The sequence below is a fragment of the Cherax quadricarinatus genome, chromosome 1 (genome assembly GCF_038502225.1).
Source record: "Cherax quadricarinatus isolate ZL_2023a chromosome 1, ASM3850222v1, whole genome shotgun sequence".
NCBI lineage: Eukaryota > Metazoa > Arthropoda > Malacostraca > Decapoda > Parastacidae > Cherax > Cherax quadricarinatus.
The window spans coordinates 2,426,522-2,445,596 of NC_091292.1; the positions used below are offsets into that span (position 1 = coordinate 2,426,522).

Genomic DNA, 19,075 nt, shown 5'->3' on the forward strand with positions numbered 1-19,075 from the left:
TTGCATTTCCTGTTTAGCTCTATGTTTAACATACACTAATTCATATTTATTTGCTTAAAATATATTATAACAGTTATTCATAATAAACAGACAAATATTTCTAATAATAAATTTCAATAACAAGATATATTCAAAGGGCTAAATCTATCTGTAATGAATATTCCTGGAAACTAGACTAACTTGTGAGAAATGCTGGAAACAGCAATGAAAAAACAAAAGAAAAAAGTTCTTGTGAGAAATGCTGGAAATAGCAACGAAAAAACAAAAGAAAAAAGTTCTTGTGAGAAATGCTGGAAATAGCAACGAAAAAACAAAAGAAAAAAGTTCTTGTGAGAAATGCTGGAAATAGCAACGAAAAAACAAAAGAAAAAAGTTCTTGTGAGAAATGCTGGAAATAGCAATGAAAAAACAAAAGAAAAAAGTTCTTGTGAGAAATGCTGGAAACAGCAATGAAAAAAAAAAAATAAAAGTTCTATGAACATTACTGTACAATATTGTTAGTTTGTACACAATAATCAGCTATTCAGACAAATGCAAGAGTAATGAAGAATAAATAATTGTGCAACAATGAACTTTTCCATCTGTTGAATTCTGTATATTTTTCTTTCTTATTATGATCTAAGGCGAATCCCCTTGCTAACATCTTGTTTCCTTTAGTACACCCTTATTTTACCCTGGTCACTTTCCAACTATCTATTTTCCCTATAATCCTCATCCTACAGTATTTATGATGATAAGATTATAATGTTCAGAATGTGATGTAAACAACATAGCTTTCTTGTGTGTTTATACTGTATATTTGGAAAACTGATTCCTATGGACCCCACACCTGTTTTTAAGAGTATTCTTCAATGATTTTAGACAAGCAAAATACTAGTTTCATTTATAATATAATGAAGTGATATGTAAGTAACAAGGATAACACACTAGTTTATATTAACTGGGTGTACTGCGTTCTTTAAAATCAAAAGGTGTTTACTCTGAAAGTAGAGCTTCAGAAGATATGATATTATCAGCACTATCTTCCAAATAATTGTACAAATGATTTGTATTTAATCATATATAATTTGTATATGAAGATATACAGTAACACTAATAATAAAAACTATTATGAAAGAACATTTTTCAATTATCTTGTATTCTAATTGACTTGTTTTACACCCTTTTAAAACATACTCCTCCCTCTGCCCCAAAAAGGTATCGTAAAATTTTTATGCTTAACTTGCTATGCCCTTGGCAGAACTATTACAGGCATTCCATACTACAGCATGGTGTTTGCTTAACTCTTCATATTAAAATGTAGTCTCCAATGAGTGATTACTTTCTCACCATTTAGGAGTTATCTGATGGAATGTCCATTTCTGGTAGTTGTTAACAGCATCACATGGAAGTAACGTCAGTTGATTGTTCTGTGGGTGTAACGCTGCACATTTTCCCATACGCTTGTGGAGCATCACGTGATTTTGCTGAAAATTATGATAATATATAATATAGTTATAGGTAATACATTTTTTTTTTTTCAAAAAGTCAGCCGTCTCTCACCGAGGCATGGTGACCCAAAAAAGAAAGAAAATCCCCAAAAAGAAAATACTTTCATCATCATTCAACACTTTCACCACACTCACACATTATCACTGCTTTTGCAGAGGTGCTCAGAATACAACAGTTTAGAAGCATATACGTATAAAGATACACAACATATCCCTCCAAACTGCCAATATCCCAAACCCCTCCTTTAAAGTGCAGGCATTGTACTTCCCATTTCCAGGACTCAAGTCCGACTATATGAAAATAACCGGTTTCCCTGAATCCCTTCACTAAATATTACCCTGCTCACACTCCAACAGATCGTCAGGTCCCAAGTACCATTCGTCTCCATTCACTCCTATCTAACACACTCACGCATGCTTGCTGGAAGTCCAAGCCCCTTGCCCATAAAACCTCCTTTACCCCCTCTCTCCAACCCTTTCGAGGATGACCCCTACCCCGCCTTCCTTCCCCTATAGATTTATATGCTTTCCATGTCATTCTACTTTGATCCATTCTCTCTAAATGACCAAACCACCTCAACAACCCCTCTTCTGCCCTCTGACTAATACTTTTATTAACTCCACACCTTTTCCTAATTTCCACACTCCGAATTTTCTGCATAATACTTGCACCACACATTGCCCTTAAACAGGACATCTCCACTGCCTCCAACCGTCTCCTCGCTGCTGCATTTACCACCCAAGCTTCACACCCATATAAGAGTGTTGGTACTACTATACTTTCATACATTCCCTTCTTTGCCTCAATAGACAACGTTTTTTTACTCCACATATACCTCAATGCACCACTCACCTTTTTTCCCTCATCAATTCTATGATTAACCTCATCCTTCATAAATCCATCCGCCAACACGTCAACTCCCAAGTATCTGAAAACATTCACTTCTTCCATACTTCTCCTCCCCAATTTAATATCCAATTTTTCTTTATCTAAATCATTTGATACCCTCATCACCTTACTCTTTTCTATGTTCACTTTCAACTTTCTACCTTTACACACATTCCCAATTTCATCCACTAACCTTTGCAATTTTTCTTTAGAATCTCCCATAAGCACAGTATCATCAGCAAAAAGTAACTGTGCCAATTCCCATTTTGAATTTGATTCCCCAAAATTAAATCCCACCCTTCTCCCGAACACTCTAGCATTTACTTCCTTTACAACCCCATCTATAAATATATTAACAACCATGGTGACATTACACATCCCTGTCTAAGACCTACTTTTACCGGGAAGTAGTCTCCCTCTCTTCTACACACCCTAACCTGAGCCTCACTATCCTCATAAAAACTCTTTACAGCATTTAATAACTTACCACCTATTCCATATACTTGCAACATCTGCCACATTGCTCCTCTATCCACTCTATCATATGCCTTTTCTAAATCCATAAATGCAATAAAAACTTCCCTAACTTTATCTAAATACTGTTCACATATATGCTTCAATGTAAACACTTGATCTACACATCCCCTACCCACTCTGAAACCTCCTTGCTCATCCGCAATCCTACATTCTGTCTTACCTCTAATTCTTTCAATTATAACCCTACCATACACTTTTCCTGGTATACTCAGTAAACTTATTCCTCTATAATTTTTACAGTCTCTTTTGTCCCTTTTCCCTTTATATAAAGGGACTATACATGCTCTCTGCCAATCCCTAGGTACCTTCCCCTCTTTCATACATTTATTAAACAAAAGTACCAACCACTCCAACACTATATCCCCCCCTGCTTTTAACATTTCTGTCATGATCCCATCAGTTCCAGCTGCTTTACCCCCTTTCATTCTACGTAATGCCTCACGTACCTCCCCCACACTTACATTCTGCTCTTCTTCACTCCTAAAAGATGGTATACCTCCCTGACCAGTGCATGAAATTACTGCCTCTCTTTCTTCCTTAACATTTAAAAGTTCCTCAAAATATTCTTGCCATCTACCTAATACCTCCATCTCCCCATCTACTAACTCCCCTACTCTGTTTTTAACTGACAAATCCATACTTTCCCTAGGCTTTCTTAACTTGTTTAACTCACTCCAAATTTTTTTCTTATTTTCATTAAAATTTCTTGACAGTGCCTCTCCCACTCTATCATCTGCTCTCCTTTTGCACTCTCTCACCACTCTCTTTACCTTTCTTTTACTCTCCATATACTCTGCTCTTCTTATAACACTTCTGCTTTGTAAAAACCTCTCATAAGCTACCTTTTTCTCTTTTATCACACCCTTTACTTCATCATTCCACCAATCACTCCTCTTTCCTCCTGCCCCCACCCTCCTATAACCACAAACTTCTGCCCCACATTCTAATACTGCATTTTTAAAACTATTCCAACCCTCTTCAACCCCCCCCCCCACTACTCATCTTTGCACTAGCCCACCTTTCTGCCAATAGTCGCTTATATCTCACCCGAACTTCCTCCTCCCTTAGTTTATACACTTTCACCTCCCTCTTACTTGTTGTTGCCACCTTCCTCTTTTCCCATCTACCTCTTACTCTAACTGTAGCTACAACTAAATAATGATCCGATATATCAGTTGCCCCTCTATAAACATGTACATCCTGGAGCCTACCCATCAACCTTTTATCCACCAATACATAATCTAATAAACTACTTTCATTACGTGCTACATCATATCTTGTATATTTATTTATCCTCTTTTTCATAAAATATGTATTACTTATTACCAAATCTCTTTCTACACATAGCTCAATTAAAGGCTCCCCATTTACATACATGTATACATGTATTATTATATATTTTTTTAACAAGTTGGCCATCTCCCACTGAGGCAGGGTGACCCAAAAAGAAAGAAAATACCCAAAAAGAAAATACTTTCATCATCATTCAACACATTCACCTCACTCATACATAATCATTGTTTTTGCAGAGGTGCCCAGAATGCAACAGTTTAGAAGCATATACGTTTAAAGATACACAAAATATCCCTCCAAACTGCCAATATCCCAAACCCCTCCTTTAAATTGCAGGCATTGTACTTCCCATATCCAGTACTCAAATCCAGCTATATAAAAATAACTGGTTTCCCTGAATCCCTTCACTAAATATTACCCTACTCACACTCCAACAGCTCGTCAGGTCCCAAATACCATTCATCTCCATTCACTCCTAACACACTCATGCACGCTTCCTGGAAGTCCAAGGCCCTTGCCCACAAAACCTCCTATACCCCCTCCCTCCAACCTTTTCGAGGATGACCCCTACCCCGCCTTCCTTCCCCTACAGATTTATATGCTCTCCATGCCATTCTACTTTGATCCATTCTGTCTAAATGACCAAGCACATGGGCCGATTCCCACCAAGGCAGGGTGATATGAAAAAGAAAAACTTTCATCATCATTCACTCCATCACTGTCTTGCCAGAGGGGTGCTTTACACTACAGATATAAAACCAACAGTAACACTCCTCCTTTAGAGTGCAGACACTGTACTTCCCATCTCCAGTACTCAAGTCCAGCCTGCCGGTTTCCCTGAATCCCTTCATAAATGTTTCTTTGCTCACACTCCAACAGCATGTCAAGTATTAAAAACCATTTGTCTCCATTAACTCCTATCAAATACGCTCATGCATGCTTACTGGAAGTCCAAGCCCCTCACACACAACCTCCTGTATCCCCTCCCTCCAACCTTTCTTCGGCCGACCCCTACCCCGCCTTCCCTCCACTACAGATTTATACACTCTCAAAGCGATTCTGTTTCGTTCCATTCTTTCTACATGTCCTAACAACCTCAGTAACCCTCCTCAGCCCTCTGGATAATAGTTTTGGTAATCCTGCACCTCCTCCTAATTTCCAAACTATGAATTCTCTGCATTACATTCACACCAAACATTGCTCTCAGACATGACTTTGTCAATGGTCCAAGTCGGACCGAAACGTCGTCGTAAGCTTCTCTCTTTTATGTGCGGGCTATTTGTGTAACATGACATTTCCACTGCCTCCAGCCTTCTCCTCATTGCAATGTTCACCACCCATGCTTCACACCCATATAAGAGTGTTGGTATAACTATACTCTCATATATTCCCCTCTTTGCTTCCACGGACAAAGTTCTTTGTCTCCACAGACTCCAAAGTGCACCACTCACCCTTTTTCCCTCATTCATTCTATGATTCACCTCATCCTTCATAGACCCATCTGCTAACACACTGACTCCTAAATATCTGAATACATTCACCTCCTCCATACTCTCTCCCTCAAATCTGATATCCAATCTTTCATCACCTAATCTTTTTGTTATCCTCATCACCTTACTCTTTCCTATACATGTATTCACTTTTAATTTTCTTCTTTTACATACCCTACCAAATTCATCCACCAACCTCTGCAACTTCTCTTCAGAATCTCCCAAAGGCACAGTGTCATCAGCAAAGAGCAACTGTGACAACTCCCACTTTGTGTTAGATTCTTTATCTTTTAACCCCACACCTCTTGCCAAGACCCTCACATTCACTTCTCTTACAACCCCATCTATAAATATATTGAACAACCATGGTGACATCACACATCCTTGTCTAAGGCCTACTTTTACTGGGAAATAATTTCCCTCTCTCCTACGTGCTCTAACCTGAGCCTCACTATACTCGTAAAATATCTACACTGTTTTCAGTAACCTACCTCCTATTCGATACACCTGCAACATCTACCACATTGCTCCACTATCCACCCTGTTGTACACCTTTCCCAAATCCATAAATGCTACAAAAACCTCTTTACCCTTATCTAAATACTGTTCACCTATATGTTTCACTGTAAACATTTGGTCTACACACCCCCAACCTTTCTTAAAGCCTCCTTGTTCATCTGCTATCCTATGTATATATATACATGTATATATATACATAGTCCTAGGTAGTAGGTTGGTAGACAGCAACCGCCCAGGGAGGTACTACCGTCCTGCCAAGTGAGTGTAAAATGAAAGCCTGTAATTGTTTTACATGATGGTAGGATTGCTGGTGTCTTTTGCTTGTCTTATAAATATGCAAGATTACAGGTAAGTCTTGCTACTTCTACTTACACTTAGGTCACACTACACATAAATGTACAAGCATATATATACACACCCCTTTGGGTTTTCTTCTATTTTCTTTCTAATTCTTGTTCTTGTTTATTTCCTCTTAACTCCATGGGGAAGTGGAACAGAATTCTTCCTCTGTAAGCCATGCGTGTCGTAAGAGGCGACTAAAATGCCGGGAGCAAGGGGCTAGTAACCCCTTCTCCTGTATATATTACTAAATTTAAAAGGAGAAACTTTAGTTTTTTCTTTTGGGCCACCCCACCTCGGTGGGATACGGCTGGTATGTTGAAAGAAAGAAGAATATATACATAGTCCTAGGTAGTAGGTTGGTAGACAGCAACCGCCCAGGGAGGTACTACCGTCCTGCCAAGTGAGTGTAAAACAGAAGCCTGTAATTGTTTTACATGATGGTAGGATTGCTGGTGTCTATTTTTCTGTCTCATACACATGCAAGATTTCAGGTACGTCTTGCTACTTCTACTTACACTTAGGTCACACTACACATACATGTACAAGCATATATATACACACACCCCTTTGGGTTTTCTTCTATTTTCTTTCTAGTTCTTGTTCTTGTTTATTTCCTCTTACCTCCATGGGGAAGTGGAACAGAATTCTTCCTCCGTAAGCCATGCGTGTTGTAAGAGGCTGCTAAAACGCAGGGAGCAAGGGACTAGTAACCCCTTCTCCTGTATATATTACTAAATGTAAAAGGAGAAACTTTCGTTTTTCCTTTTGGGCCACCCCGCCTCGGTGGGATACGGCCGGAGAGTTGAAAGAAAGAAGAAAGGATTGCTGGTGTCTTTTTTCTGTCTCATAAACATGCAAGATTTCAGGTACATCTTGCTACTTCTACTTACACTTAGGGCATACTACACATACATATACAAGCATATATATACACACACCCCCTCTGATTTTTCTTCTATTTTCTTTCTATTCTTGTTCTTGTTTATTTCCTCTTATCTCCATGGGGAAGTGGAATAGAATTCTTCCTCCGTAAGCCATGCGTGTTGTAAGAGGCGAGTAAAATGCTGGGAGCAAGGGGCTAGTAACCCCTTCTCCCATATAAATTACTAAATTTAAAAAGAGAAACTTTTGTTTTTCTTTTTGGGCCACCCTGCCTCGGTGGGATACATAAGAACATAAGAACGAAGGAACACTGCAGCAGGCCTACTGGCCCATGCAAGGCAGGTCCAAGTCTCCCACCAGCTTAAGCCAATGCACCCAAACTAGTCAGGTCAGGTCACCTTGACTTAAGGGAGGAACACGGCAACCGACCTGATAGCACAAGCTATCAGGTCCAACTCCCACCCACCCACATCCACTCATGTATTTATCCAACCTATTTTTAAAGCAACACAACGTTCTGGCCTCTATAACTGTACTTGGGAGTTTGTTCCACTCATCCACAACTCTATTACCAAACCAGTACTTTCCTACATCCTTCCTGAATCTGAATTTTTCCAACTTAAAACCATTGCTGCGAGTCCTGTCTAGGCTAGATATTTTCAGCGCACTATTTACATCCCCTTTATTTATTCCTGTCTTCCATTTATACACCTCAATCATATCCCCCCTAATTCTACGTCTTTCTAGAGAGTGCAGATTCAGGGCCCTTAGTCTATCCTCATAGGGAAGGTTTCTGATACATGGGATCAACTTTGTCATCCTCCTTTGTACATTTTCCAGAGCATTTATATCCATTCTGTAATACGGTGACCAAAACTGTGCAGCATAATCTAAATGAGGCCTAACCAAGGATGTATAGAGTTGAAGAACAACCTGAGGACTCCTATTATTTATGCTTCTTGATATGAAGCCAAGGATTCTATTAGCTTTATTGCGAACACTTATGCACTGTTGTCTTGGTTTCAGATTACTGCTAACCAGAACTCCTAAATCTTTTTCGCAATCCGTAATATTAAGATCTACATTATTTAGTTTATATGTGGCATGGTTATTGTCCTGTCCAACATTTAGAACTTTGCATTTGCCTATATTAAACTGCATCTGCCACCTCTCCGACCACTGCATCAGTCTATTCAAATCTTCCTGGAGTGCTCTAATGTCCTCATCAGAATGAATTGGACGGCCTATTTTGGTGTCATCTGCAAACTTGCTGATGTCGCTCTTTATGCCCTCATCTATGTCGTTTATGTATATTGTGAACAGCAGGGGGCCCAACACTGATCCCTGTGGAACACCGCTCGTGACGCTTCCCCACTCTGATTTCTCCCCATTTATGCAAACTCTCTGCTGCCTATTTGTCAACCATGCCTCTATCCAGGAAAAAATTTCTCCTCCTATTCCATGTGCCTTAATTTTCCTCAATAGTCTCTGATGTGGGACCTTGTCAAAAGCCTTACTGAAGTCCATATACACAATATCATATTCATTACCATGATCAACCTCCTCAAATACCTTAGTGAAAAAAGTTAATAAATTCGTAAGGCAGGAACGCCCCTTTGTAAAACCATGCTGAGATTCGTTGATTAATTTATGCTTTTCAAGGTGGCTACGAACTGCCTCGGCAATTATTGATTCCATAAATTTTCCCACTATGGAGGTTAGGCTTATTGGTCTATAGTTCGAAGCTAAGGACCTGTCACCTGCTTTGAAAATAGGTATCACATTTGCCATTTTCCACTTATCTGGCACCATGCCAGTTTGTAGTGATATGTTGAAAAGATTAGCCAAAGGTTTGCTAAGCTCCTCTTTACATTCCTTTAGAACCCTTGCATACAGTTCATCAGGGCCTGGGGATTTGTTAGGTTTTAATTTATCTATTTGCCTAAGGACCATGTCACTTGTGACTCTAATCGTGCACAGTTTATTATCGTCCTGTTCTACATAATTTATCATTTCTGGAATATCGCTGGTATCCTCCTGTGTAAAAACTGAGAGGAAGTATGTGTTAAAACTTCTACACATTTCCTTATCACTGTCAGTGAGCTGACCCGAGGAACTTTTGAGTGGGCCTATCTTGTCCCTGATCTTACTTCAGTATACCTGAAAGAATCCTTTTGGGTTAGTCTTCGAATCTCTTGCAACTTTAACCTCATAATCTCTTTTTGCTTTTCTAATTCCTTTTTTTATTTCTCTCTTTAACTGAATATATTGATTTCTTAATTGCCCCTCCCCTCTTTTGATTTGCCTATATATGCCTCTCTTTTGACCAATTAGATATTTTAATCTATTGTTCATCCATTTAGGATCATTTTTGTTTGATCTGATTTCCCTATTTGGAACATAATTTGACTGAGCAGCTAGAACTATGCCCTGGAAAGCGTCATATCGGCAACCATCACCATCTACCTGACCCTTAGTCAGGTCATTCCAGTTCAGCCCACCTAAGTAATTTTTCAGTCCTATGAAATCAGCCAAGCGGAAGTCAGGGACAGAGACTTGATTGCCATTATTAGGGGAATTCCATGATATATTAAAACTGAGTGATTTGTGATCACTTTCCCCAAGCTCATCATTAACCTCAAGATTATTAATTAGTGTTTCCCTACTGGCAAGAACCAAGTCAAGGAGGTTATTTCCCCTAGTTGGCTCTGTCACAAACTGTTTTAAAAAACAATCCTGGATCGTATCAAGAAAGTCACCTGACTCTAAATTTCCTGTCAAATTGCTCCAGTCAATCTGTCTATAGTTGAAATCTCCCATTAGCACAACATTTTCGTATGTAGATGCCTTACGAATTTCGTCCCATAGAAGTTTACTGCACTCCCTATCAAGATTTGGGGCCCTGTAAATCACACCCAAAATTAGTTTTTCTCGGCCCTCGAGAAGCTGTAACCAAACAGATTCAGTGGCTGACGCTTCTAATTTAATATCTTGTCTAACACAACAATTTAAATTGTCTCTGACATACATCGCTACTCCACCACCTTTCCTGTTGACCCTGTCAGTGTGGAATAATTTATAGCCTTGTATGTGACATTCAGAGGGCATTTCTCTATCTTTCAGATTGAGCCAGGTCTCTGTTATAGCAATAATATCTATGTTTCCTGCACTTGCAATTAATCTTAGCTCATCTATCTTATTTCTTACACTCCTGCTATTAGTATAGTAAACCTTAAGGGAGCTAGTCCCTCGCTGCCCTCTGCTGTCCCCCTTTGTTTGCTGACCTGATCTATTGTTTTTATTTATAACTTCATGCTGAATGCCTTTTATACATTTACTGTTTCCAATCCTAGTGTTGCAACCTGCTTGTTTCCCACACGCACCCATACCTCTATCTTCCACCAGTTTAAAATCATAGGCATTTCACCAATGGCCTTCTCAATCGAGTCTGCAAGTGCTACCACCCCAGCCCCAGAGAGATGTACCCCATCCCTTGCATACATATCATGTTTGCCATAAAAGCTGTTCCAGTTGTCAATGAATGGGATTGCAAGTTCCTTACAGTATCTGTCTAGCCAGCAATTTACACCAATTGCCCTAGACAACCATTCATTTCCTACTCCCCTTCTAGGCAAGATGCTACATATGATTGGGATCCCTCCCTTAGACTTAATGAAATCTATAGCTGACCTGTACTTATCTAGCAGCTCTTCTCTCCTACCCTTCCCAATATCATTTCCACCAGCACTGAGACAGATAATGGGCTTGTTCCCATTACCTGACATGATATTATCCAGCCTGTTGACAATGTCCCCAACACCAGCTCCAGGGAAGCACACTCTATCTCTCATCTTCTTATTCCTATTACAAAAAGCACGGTCAATATATCTTACCTGAGAGTCACCAACCACAAGAATGCGCTTACCTCCATTAGCAGGGGCAGTAATACCCTTACCTTCACTGGCCACTGAAGTACATTCATCCTGAAGAACAGAGAAGCGATTTCCTACCTTCAGATCTTCACTCTTAACTTTCCTTACTCTGATGTGCCTCCCATTACTGTGAACCACTCGCCACTTGTAGCAGGTGCTGGGCTGCACCTCACTGCTGGTAGCCGTTGCTACCTCCCCAACTACAGCCTCCTCACAGCGAGAGACAGACTGCACCTCACTGCTAGAAGCCTCATTCCCCACAACTCCAGCCACCTCACACTCTCTCCCAGACCCCTTGAGGTGGACCTTCAGCCTCCTAATCTCCTCCTGGAGAAGCAAGACCTCCTCCTTCAACTCTCCAACATCAATTTTTAAAACACTGCAGAAGCAAGCCATGCTTTGTAACCGTCCACGCTAATCCCCAAAGCAGCTCAGGGTCTGTGACCTCACATGACGACTGACCACTGATACGGCCGGTTTGTTGAAAGAAGAAGATATATATATAGTGCAACCCCGAGTTTCAGCCATAATCTATTCCAAGAGCTAGGACTAAAGTCAAAACAGCCTAAAGTCTAAGCAATATCTCCCATAAGAAATAATGTAAAACCAATTAATCTGTTCCACCCAAAAATATTCACAAAAAAATTAATTTTTTTAAAGAATAAATACTTTAGTTTTACATAACAGAAAACAATGAGAAATAAATATAAAGCACTAATTTTAATGGATAAATGAACATTCAAATCAGTTTTACATTTATTGAAGACTCTTGTTGGGGTATGTAATGACATGTCATGACTGGTGTTGTGTTGTGCTGTTGTTGGGTGTATAGGGGCCACTGAGAGCATAAGCATAAGCGGCAGCACAGGCGGTGGTGGTTCAGTCGCCCTATATGCCTCAAACAACAATGGAGGAGTTAAGACTCATGCTGCTTTAGTATCATACATATCGTAGAATCACTGAAGAAGGCACATTCTCCCCTCTCTCTTCCTCCTCCACTTTGGTACTTCGCTACAATTTCTTTCTTCGATTCTATCATGTTTCACACTTTCTTTACCAAAGAGCTGCCACTATGAAGTTTCTCTGGGCCAATGGTGGCTTATTTCACAGTCACAATCAATAAACAAGCATTAAACACAATGAATTTACTGTGAAATGTTTGGATGAGCGCTCAGGGTAATGTTCATTCAAGGATAAACAAAGCTAGACTGGCTCATGACGCTTGTGCAGGCAGACATGCAGGCAGGCAAACAGGTCTGGTATGCCAGCCAAAACACAGAGCACAGGCCAAAACTCGGGACAAAATTTAGCTGAAAAAAGCAGTCGAAACTTGAAGCAGCCGATACTCAAGGTGGCTGAAACTCGGGGTTCCACTGTACATATACATCCGTCTCTATACTTTCTATATGACCAAACCCCCTCAACAACTCTTCAGCCCTATAAATTATACCCCTTGGTCTCCCCACAATTTTGGAAATCTAATGTCAACAGAAATATATTAAAAATACCTTTCTATATTATCATGAACTCTTGCTGGATAATTACAGCAAAATAAAATGTTGAGCATGATCACCTTGATATATAGTATGTATATGGAGGTGGAGGAGGAGGATGAGGATGGCAAGTGGATGCACAACAGGACAGAAGAGCACATGGTTTATTATTCATACAGAATATACCTACCTCATTATATAGAAAACCGTAAGTACACAGAGAATCCAAATCTTGAGAATGAGTGAAACTTACCTCATCATACTGCCAGGGACCATCAACTGTACCCAAGCGACAAAAAATCAGCTTTATGCCCTGGCCATCAGCATCAATACAACGTTCACCCACACTCAATTGACCCTCCGCATTTAGCCGTATTAGCTGTCAATGTACAAATTATAAAAATAAACATAAGAGCCAGTAAAAGCAATGTACAACAGAAATACACTTCTTACTGACTTCAGAGGAAGACATTATAGCTTAAGAAATGCATTATCTTTTCAAAAACCCATTTAATGTTTAATGAACATGAACAGTTTGAAAGCAATATTTTCTTAAGGAAATTCTAATTTATTTTTTTTTTTTTCAACAAGTCGGCCGTCTCCCACCGAGGCAGGGTGACCCAAAAAAGAAAGAAAATCCCCAAAAAGAAAATACTTTCATCATCATTCAACACTTTCACCACACTCACACATTATCATTGCTTTTGCAGAGGTGCTCAGAATACAACAGTTTAAAAGCATATACGTATAAAGATACACAACATATCCCTCCAAACTGCCAATATCCCAAACCCCTCCTTTAAAGTGCAGGCATTGTACTTCCCATTTCCAGGACTCAAGTCCGACTATATGAAAATAACCGGTTTCCCTGAATCCCTTCACTAAATATTACCCTGCTCACACTCCAACAGATCGTCAGGTCCCAAGTATCATTCGTCTCCATTCACTCCTATCTAACACGCTTGCTGGAAGTCCAAGCCCCTCGCCCACAAAACCTCCTTTACCCCCTCTTTCCAACCCTTTCGAGGACGACCCCTACCCCTCCTTCCTTCCCCTATAGATTTATATGCTTTCCATGTCATTCTACTTTGATCCATTCTCTCTAAATGACCAAACCACCTCAACAACCCCTCTTCTGCCCTCTGACTAATGCTTTTATTAACTCCACACCTTCTCCTAATTTCCACACTCTGAATTTTCTGCATAATATTTACACCACACATTGCCCTTAGACAGGACATCTCCACTGCCTCCAACCGTCTCCTCGCTGCTGCATTTACCACCCAAGCTTCACATCCATATAAGAGTGTTGGTACTACTATACTTTCATACATTCCCTTCTTTGCCTCCATAGATAACGTTTTTTGACTCCACATATACCTCAACGCACCACTCACCTTTTTTCCCTCATCAATTCTATGATTAACCTCATCCTTCATAAATCCATCCGCCGACACGTCAACTCCCAAGTATCTGAAAACATTCACTTCTTCCATACTCCACCTCCCCAATTTGATATCCAATTTTTCTTTATCTAAATCATTTGAAACTCTCATCACCTTACTCTTTTCTATGTTCACTTTCAACTTTCTACCTTTACACACATTCTCAAACTCATCCACAAACCTTTGCAATTTTTCTTTAGAATCTCCCATAAGCACAGTATCATCAGCAAAAAGTAACTGTGTCAATTCCCATTTTGAATTTGATTCCCCAAAATTTAATCCCACCCCTCTCCCGAACACCCTAGCATTTACTTCTTTTACAACCCCATCTATAAATATATTAAACAACCATGGTGACATTACACATGAACACATGATCAAGAAAATAATACAAGTTTCCCACAGAGAAATTCCTGTTCATAGCACTTTCTTATTTTTATTTTTTGGCACTAATCACAAAGACCTTATACTTTCAGCCTTATTGTCTTATTTGGTAGGTTGAAGATGCTAGCCAGAGCAAGGTAGAATTCTTTGACAAGTGTTTCAAGTACTGTCTCTAAGTTACAAATTTAAGTGTAATTTTAACATTACCCACTTACTTTATAGCCTTTAAATGGTCAAAAACTATGCAAGGAAACATAATATGCAACTTACTTGATTATTGCCAAAACCATGACAATGTGAGACTCCCATGAGACTTGGGGCAGCATGGCCCATAGTATCCAGACACTGGGAGCTGGCAGCATTACGCAGCTGTGAATAGAAGAATGTAATAGTAATAATTAATATTTATTTTATTTTTATTTTATTATTACACTGGCCAATTCCCACCAAGGCAGGGTGGCCCGAAAAAGAAAAACTTTCACCATCATTCACTCCATCACTGTCTTGCCAGAAGGGTGCTTTACACTACAGTTTTTAAACTGCAACATTAACACCCCTCCTTCAGAGTACAGGCACTGTACTTCCCATCTCCAGGACTCAAGTCCGGCCTGCCGGTTCCCCTGAACCCCTTCATAAATGTTACTTTGTTCACACTCCAACAGCACGTCAAGTATTAAAAACCATTTGTCTCCATTCACTCCTATCAAACACGCTCACGCATGCCTGCAGGAAGTCCAAGTCCCTCGCACACAAAACCTCCTTTACCCCCTCCCTCCAACCCTTCCTAGGCCGACCCCTACCCCGCCTTCCTTCCACTGCAGACTGATACACTCTTGAAGTCACTCTGTTTCGCTACATTCTCTCTACATGTCCGAACCACCTCAACAACCCTTCCTCAGCCCTCTGGACAACAGTTTTGGTAATCCCGCACCTCCTCCTAACTTCCAAACTACGAATTCTCTGCATTATATTCACACCACACATTGCCCTCAGACATGACATCTCCACTGCCTCCAGTCTTCTCCTCGCTGCAACATTCATCACCCATGCTTCACACCCATATAAGAGCGTTGGTAAAACTATACTCTCATACATTCCCCTCTTTGCCTCCAAGGACAAAGTTCTTTGTCTCCACAGATTCCTAAGTGCACCACTCACCCTTTTCCCCTCATCAATTCTATGATTCACCTCATCTTTCATAGACCCATCCGCTGACACGTTCACTCCCAAATATCTGAATACATTCACCTCCTCCATACTCTCTCCCTCCAATCTGATATCCAATCTTTCATCACCTAATCTTTTTGTTATCCTCATAACCTTACTCTTTCCTGTATTCACTTTTAATTTTCTTCTTTTGCACACCCTACCAAATTCATCCACCAATCTCTGCAACTTCTCTTCAGAATCTCCCAAGAGCACAGTGTCATCAGCAAAGAGCAACTGTGACAACTCCCACTTTATGTATGATTCTTTATCTTTTAACTCCACGCCTCTTGCCAAGACCCTCGCATTTACTTCTCTTACAACCCCATCTATAAATATATTAAACAACCACGGTGACATCACACATTAATATGTAACTCTGAAAAAAATTCCTGGCAGATGTATTTTTTTTTTTACCTCAATGGCTGTCTCTCACTAAGGCAGGGTGACCCAAAGAAGAAAATATGTTCACCATCTTTCATTCAACTACTGTCTTGCCAAAAGTTTGCTGACATAATTAAGATTATCTTCCAATTGCAGCATCCCCAACCCTCTTTCAAAGTGCAGACACTGCCCTTTCCACCTCCAGGAATCAAGTCTGGCTAAATGATGTCCCTGAATCCCTTCATAAAAGTTACTTTGATCACACTCAAGCAGCACGTTTATTAAAAACCATTCATCTCCATTCACTCTTATCAAACACACTTACACAAGCCTGATGCATGCTCAAGCCCAAACAAATCAGTTTCTTTTATCCCCTACCCCAATTATGTTCTACCCCAGATTTATATGTACATACATACATACATCCTAGGTAGTAGGTTGGTAGACAGGAACTGCCCAGGGAAGTACTACCGTCCTGCCAAGTGAGTGTAAAATGAAAGCCTGTAATTGTTTTACATGATGGTAGGATTGCTGGTGTCCTTTTTTCTGTCTCATGAACATGCAAGATTTCAGGTACATCTTGCTACTTCTACTTACACTTAGGTCACACTACACATACATGTACAAGCACATGTATACACACCCCTCTGGATTTTCTTCTATTTTCTTTCTAATTCTTATTCTTGTTTATTTCCTCTTATCTCCATGGGGAAGTGGAACAGAATTCTTCCTCCATAAGCCATGCGTGTTGTAAGAGGCGACTAAAATGCCGGGAGCAAGGGGCTAGTAACCTCTTCTCCTGTATATATTACTAAATGTAAAAGGAGAAACTTTTGTTTTTCCTTTTGGGCCACCCCGCCTCGGTGGGATACGGCCAGTGTGTTGAAAAAACAGAAGACATACATACATCCTAGGTAGTAGGTTGGTAAACAACAACCGCCCAGGGAGGTACTACTGTCCTGCCAAGCGAGTGTAAAACGGAAACCTGTAATTGTTTTACATGATGGTAGGATTGCTGGTGTCTTTTTTTTTGTCTCATAAACATGCAAGATTTCAGGCATGTCTTGCTACTTCTACTTACACTTAGGTCACACAACACATTACACATCCCTCTGGGTTTTCTTCTATTTTCTTTCTAGTTCTTGTTCTTGTTTATTTCCTCTTATCTCCATGAGGAAGTGGAACAGAATTCTTCCACCGTAAGCCATGCGTGGTGTAAGTGGCGACTAAAATGCCGAGAGCAAGGGGCTAGTAACCCCTTCTCCTGTATATATTACTAAATTTAAAAGGAGAAACTTTCATTTTTCCTCATGGGCCACCCTACCTCAGTGGGATGCGGCTGGTACGTTGAAAGAAGAACAACATACATACATACATATCACATCACGAACTTATCTACTCATTATTCACAGTTATCATTGCCTCACTCATCACCCTTATTGGACAATAACTTGAGTACTAGAATAACATACAGTTCCGACTTAAAAAAATGATACTGTACATGGAAAACAAACTTGAGACAAAACTGCCAAGATAAAGAGAAGTGTGACTCACTAACCTCTCCCCAGTGGATATTAGGAGGAAGCTCTGGATATTTACGAAGCATATCATAAGCCACATTTTTCATAAACCACTCAAAGTTTTTGCACTCCAACCTTTTCTTGAGCTTCACTTGTTCAGTGATGTCACCCATGTCAAGGTATCTAAAAGAAAGAAATATTCTTATCCCCTCAAACAATTATGAGTTTGTAATAATGTTGGTAGAATTACCAACAATATGTAAAGTAAAAGGACACAAGTGCAACTAATGTGACATTTTATTGTGGCAACGTTTCGCTCTCCAGGAGCTTTATCAAGCCGTTACAAACAGTACATGGACACAGAGGGTATATATAAGCTCAGAGTGAGGTGCAATACTAGTGGTAGTAGTAGTAGTGACATAAGTTGTAGTAGTAGTAGTAATACAACAGGGTAGAGCAATTAACTCGTACATGAGTAAAAGAATATAAAAGCTATTACTTGGGTAACATAAAAATAGGTTAGACAAATACAGACTGAATAGAGAAGGCCTGTTTCAGTGTTCACTCTCTGTAATAGCAGTGTACAACACCGAAATTCCTCCAATCATCTCATGAAATTCAGGGACGCCCAATTAGTGATCAAAGAAACTAATTTCTGCAGACGCAAGTGCCTCGAGTCAGCACTAATCACTGTTTTGAATACAATTAAGCAAAACAAAGGCAGCTTCACCATCTCTGAAGCCTTAGCAAGAATCCTCCTGAAAACAGTAAACCCTGCCATCACATAGTCTCTCCTGTTAATACTACACAGAGCACATTACAGAGAGTGAACACTGAAACAGGCCTTCTCTATTCAGTCTATATTTGTCTAACCTATTTTTATGTTACCCAAGTAATAGCTTTTATATCCTCTTAGTCATGTACGAGTTAACTGCTCTACCTATTGTATTACTACTACTACTACAACTTATGTCACTACTACTGCTACTACCACTAGTATTGCACCTCACTCTGAGCCTATATATACCCTCTGTGTCCATGTACTGTTTGTAACGCCTTTACAAAGCTCCTGGAGAGTGAAACGTTGCCACAATAAAATGTCACATTAGTTGCACTTGTGTCCTTTTACTTTACAAATTATGAGTTTAAATATAATTTATGGAAACATTACAATCGATTAAAAATAAATGTCTATTTGTTTATTCTTAAATAATGATACAGTCAGGGCCAGATTAACCCTTTCACTGTCCCTCCTGTAAATCTACAGTT

General features: G+C 39.8%; 1 protein-coding gene across 3 annotated transcripts in view; it reads right to left on the reverse strand.

Moving 5' to 3' along the window:
- Positions 1-323: 323 nt before the first annotated feature.
- Positions 324-19,075, reverse strand: part of Pgant7 (N-acetylgalactosaminyltransferase 7) — a 79,936-nt gene continuing 61,184 nt past the window's right edge. For 2 of the 3 annotated variants that reach the window (XM_070082960.1, XM_070083076.1), the window contains 4 exons: positions 17,845-17,989; positions 14,967-15,065; positions 13,121-13,246; positions 1,175-1,466 (listed from right to left, as the gene is read on the reverse strand). In XM_070082960.1, coding sequence (XP_069939061.1) covers positions 1,326-1,466; positions 13,121-13,246; positions 14,967-15,065; positions 17,845-17,989 — 511 coding nt within the window. In that variant the 3' untranslated portion in view covers positions 1,175-1,325. Of the gene's footprint in view, positions 1,467-13,120; positions 13,247-14,966; positions 15,066-17,844; positions 17,990-19,075 lie in introns of all 3 variants that reach the window. The other variant, XM_070083017.1, reaches the window with a different exon arrangement.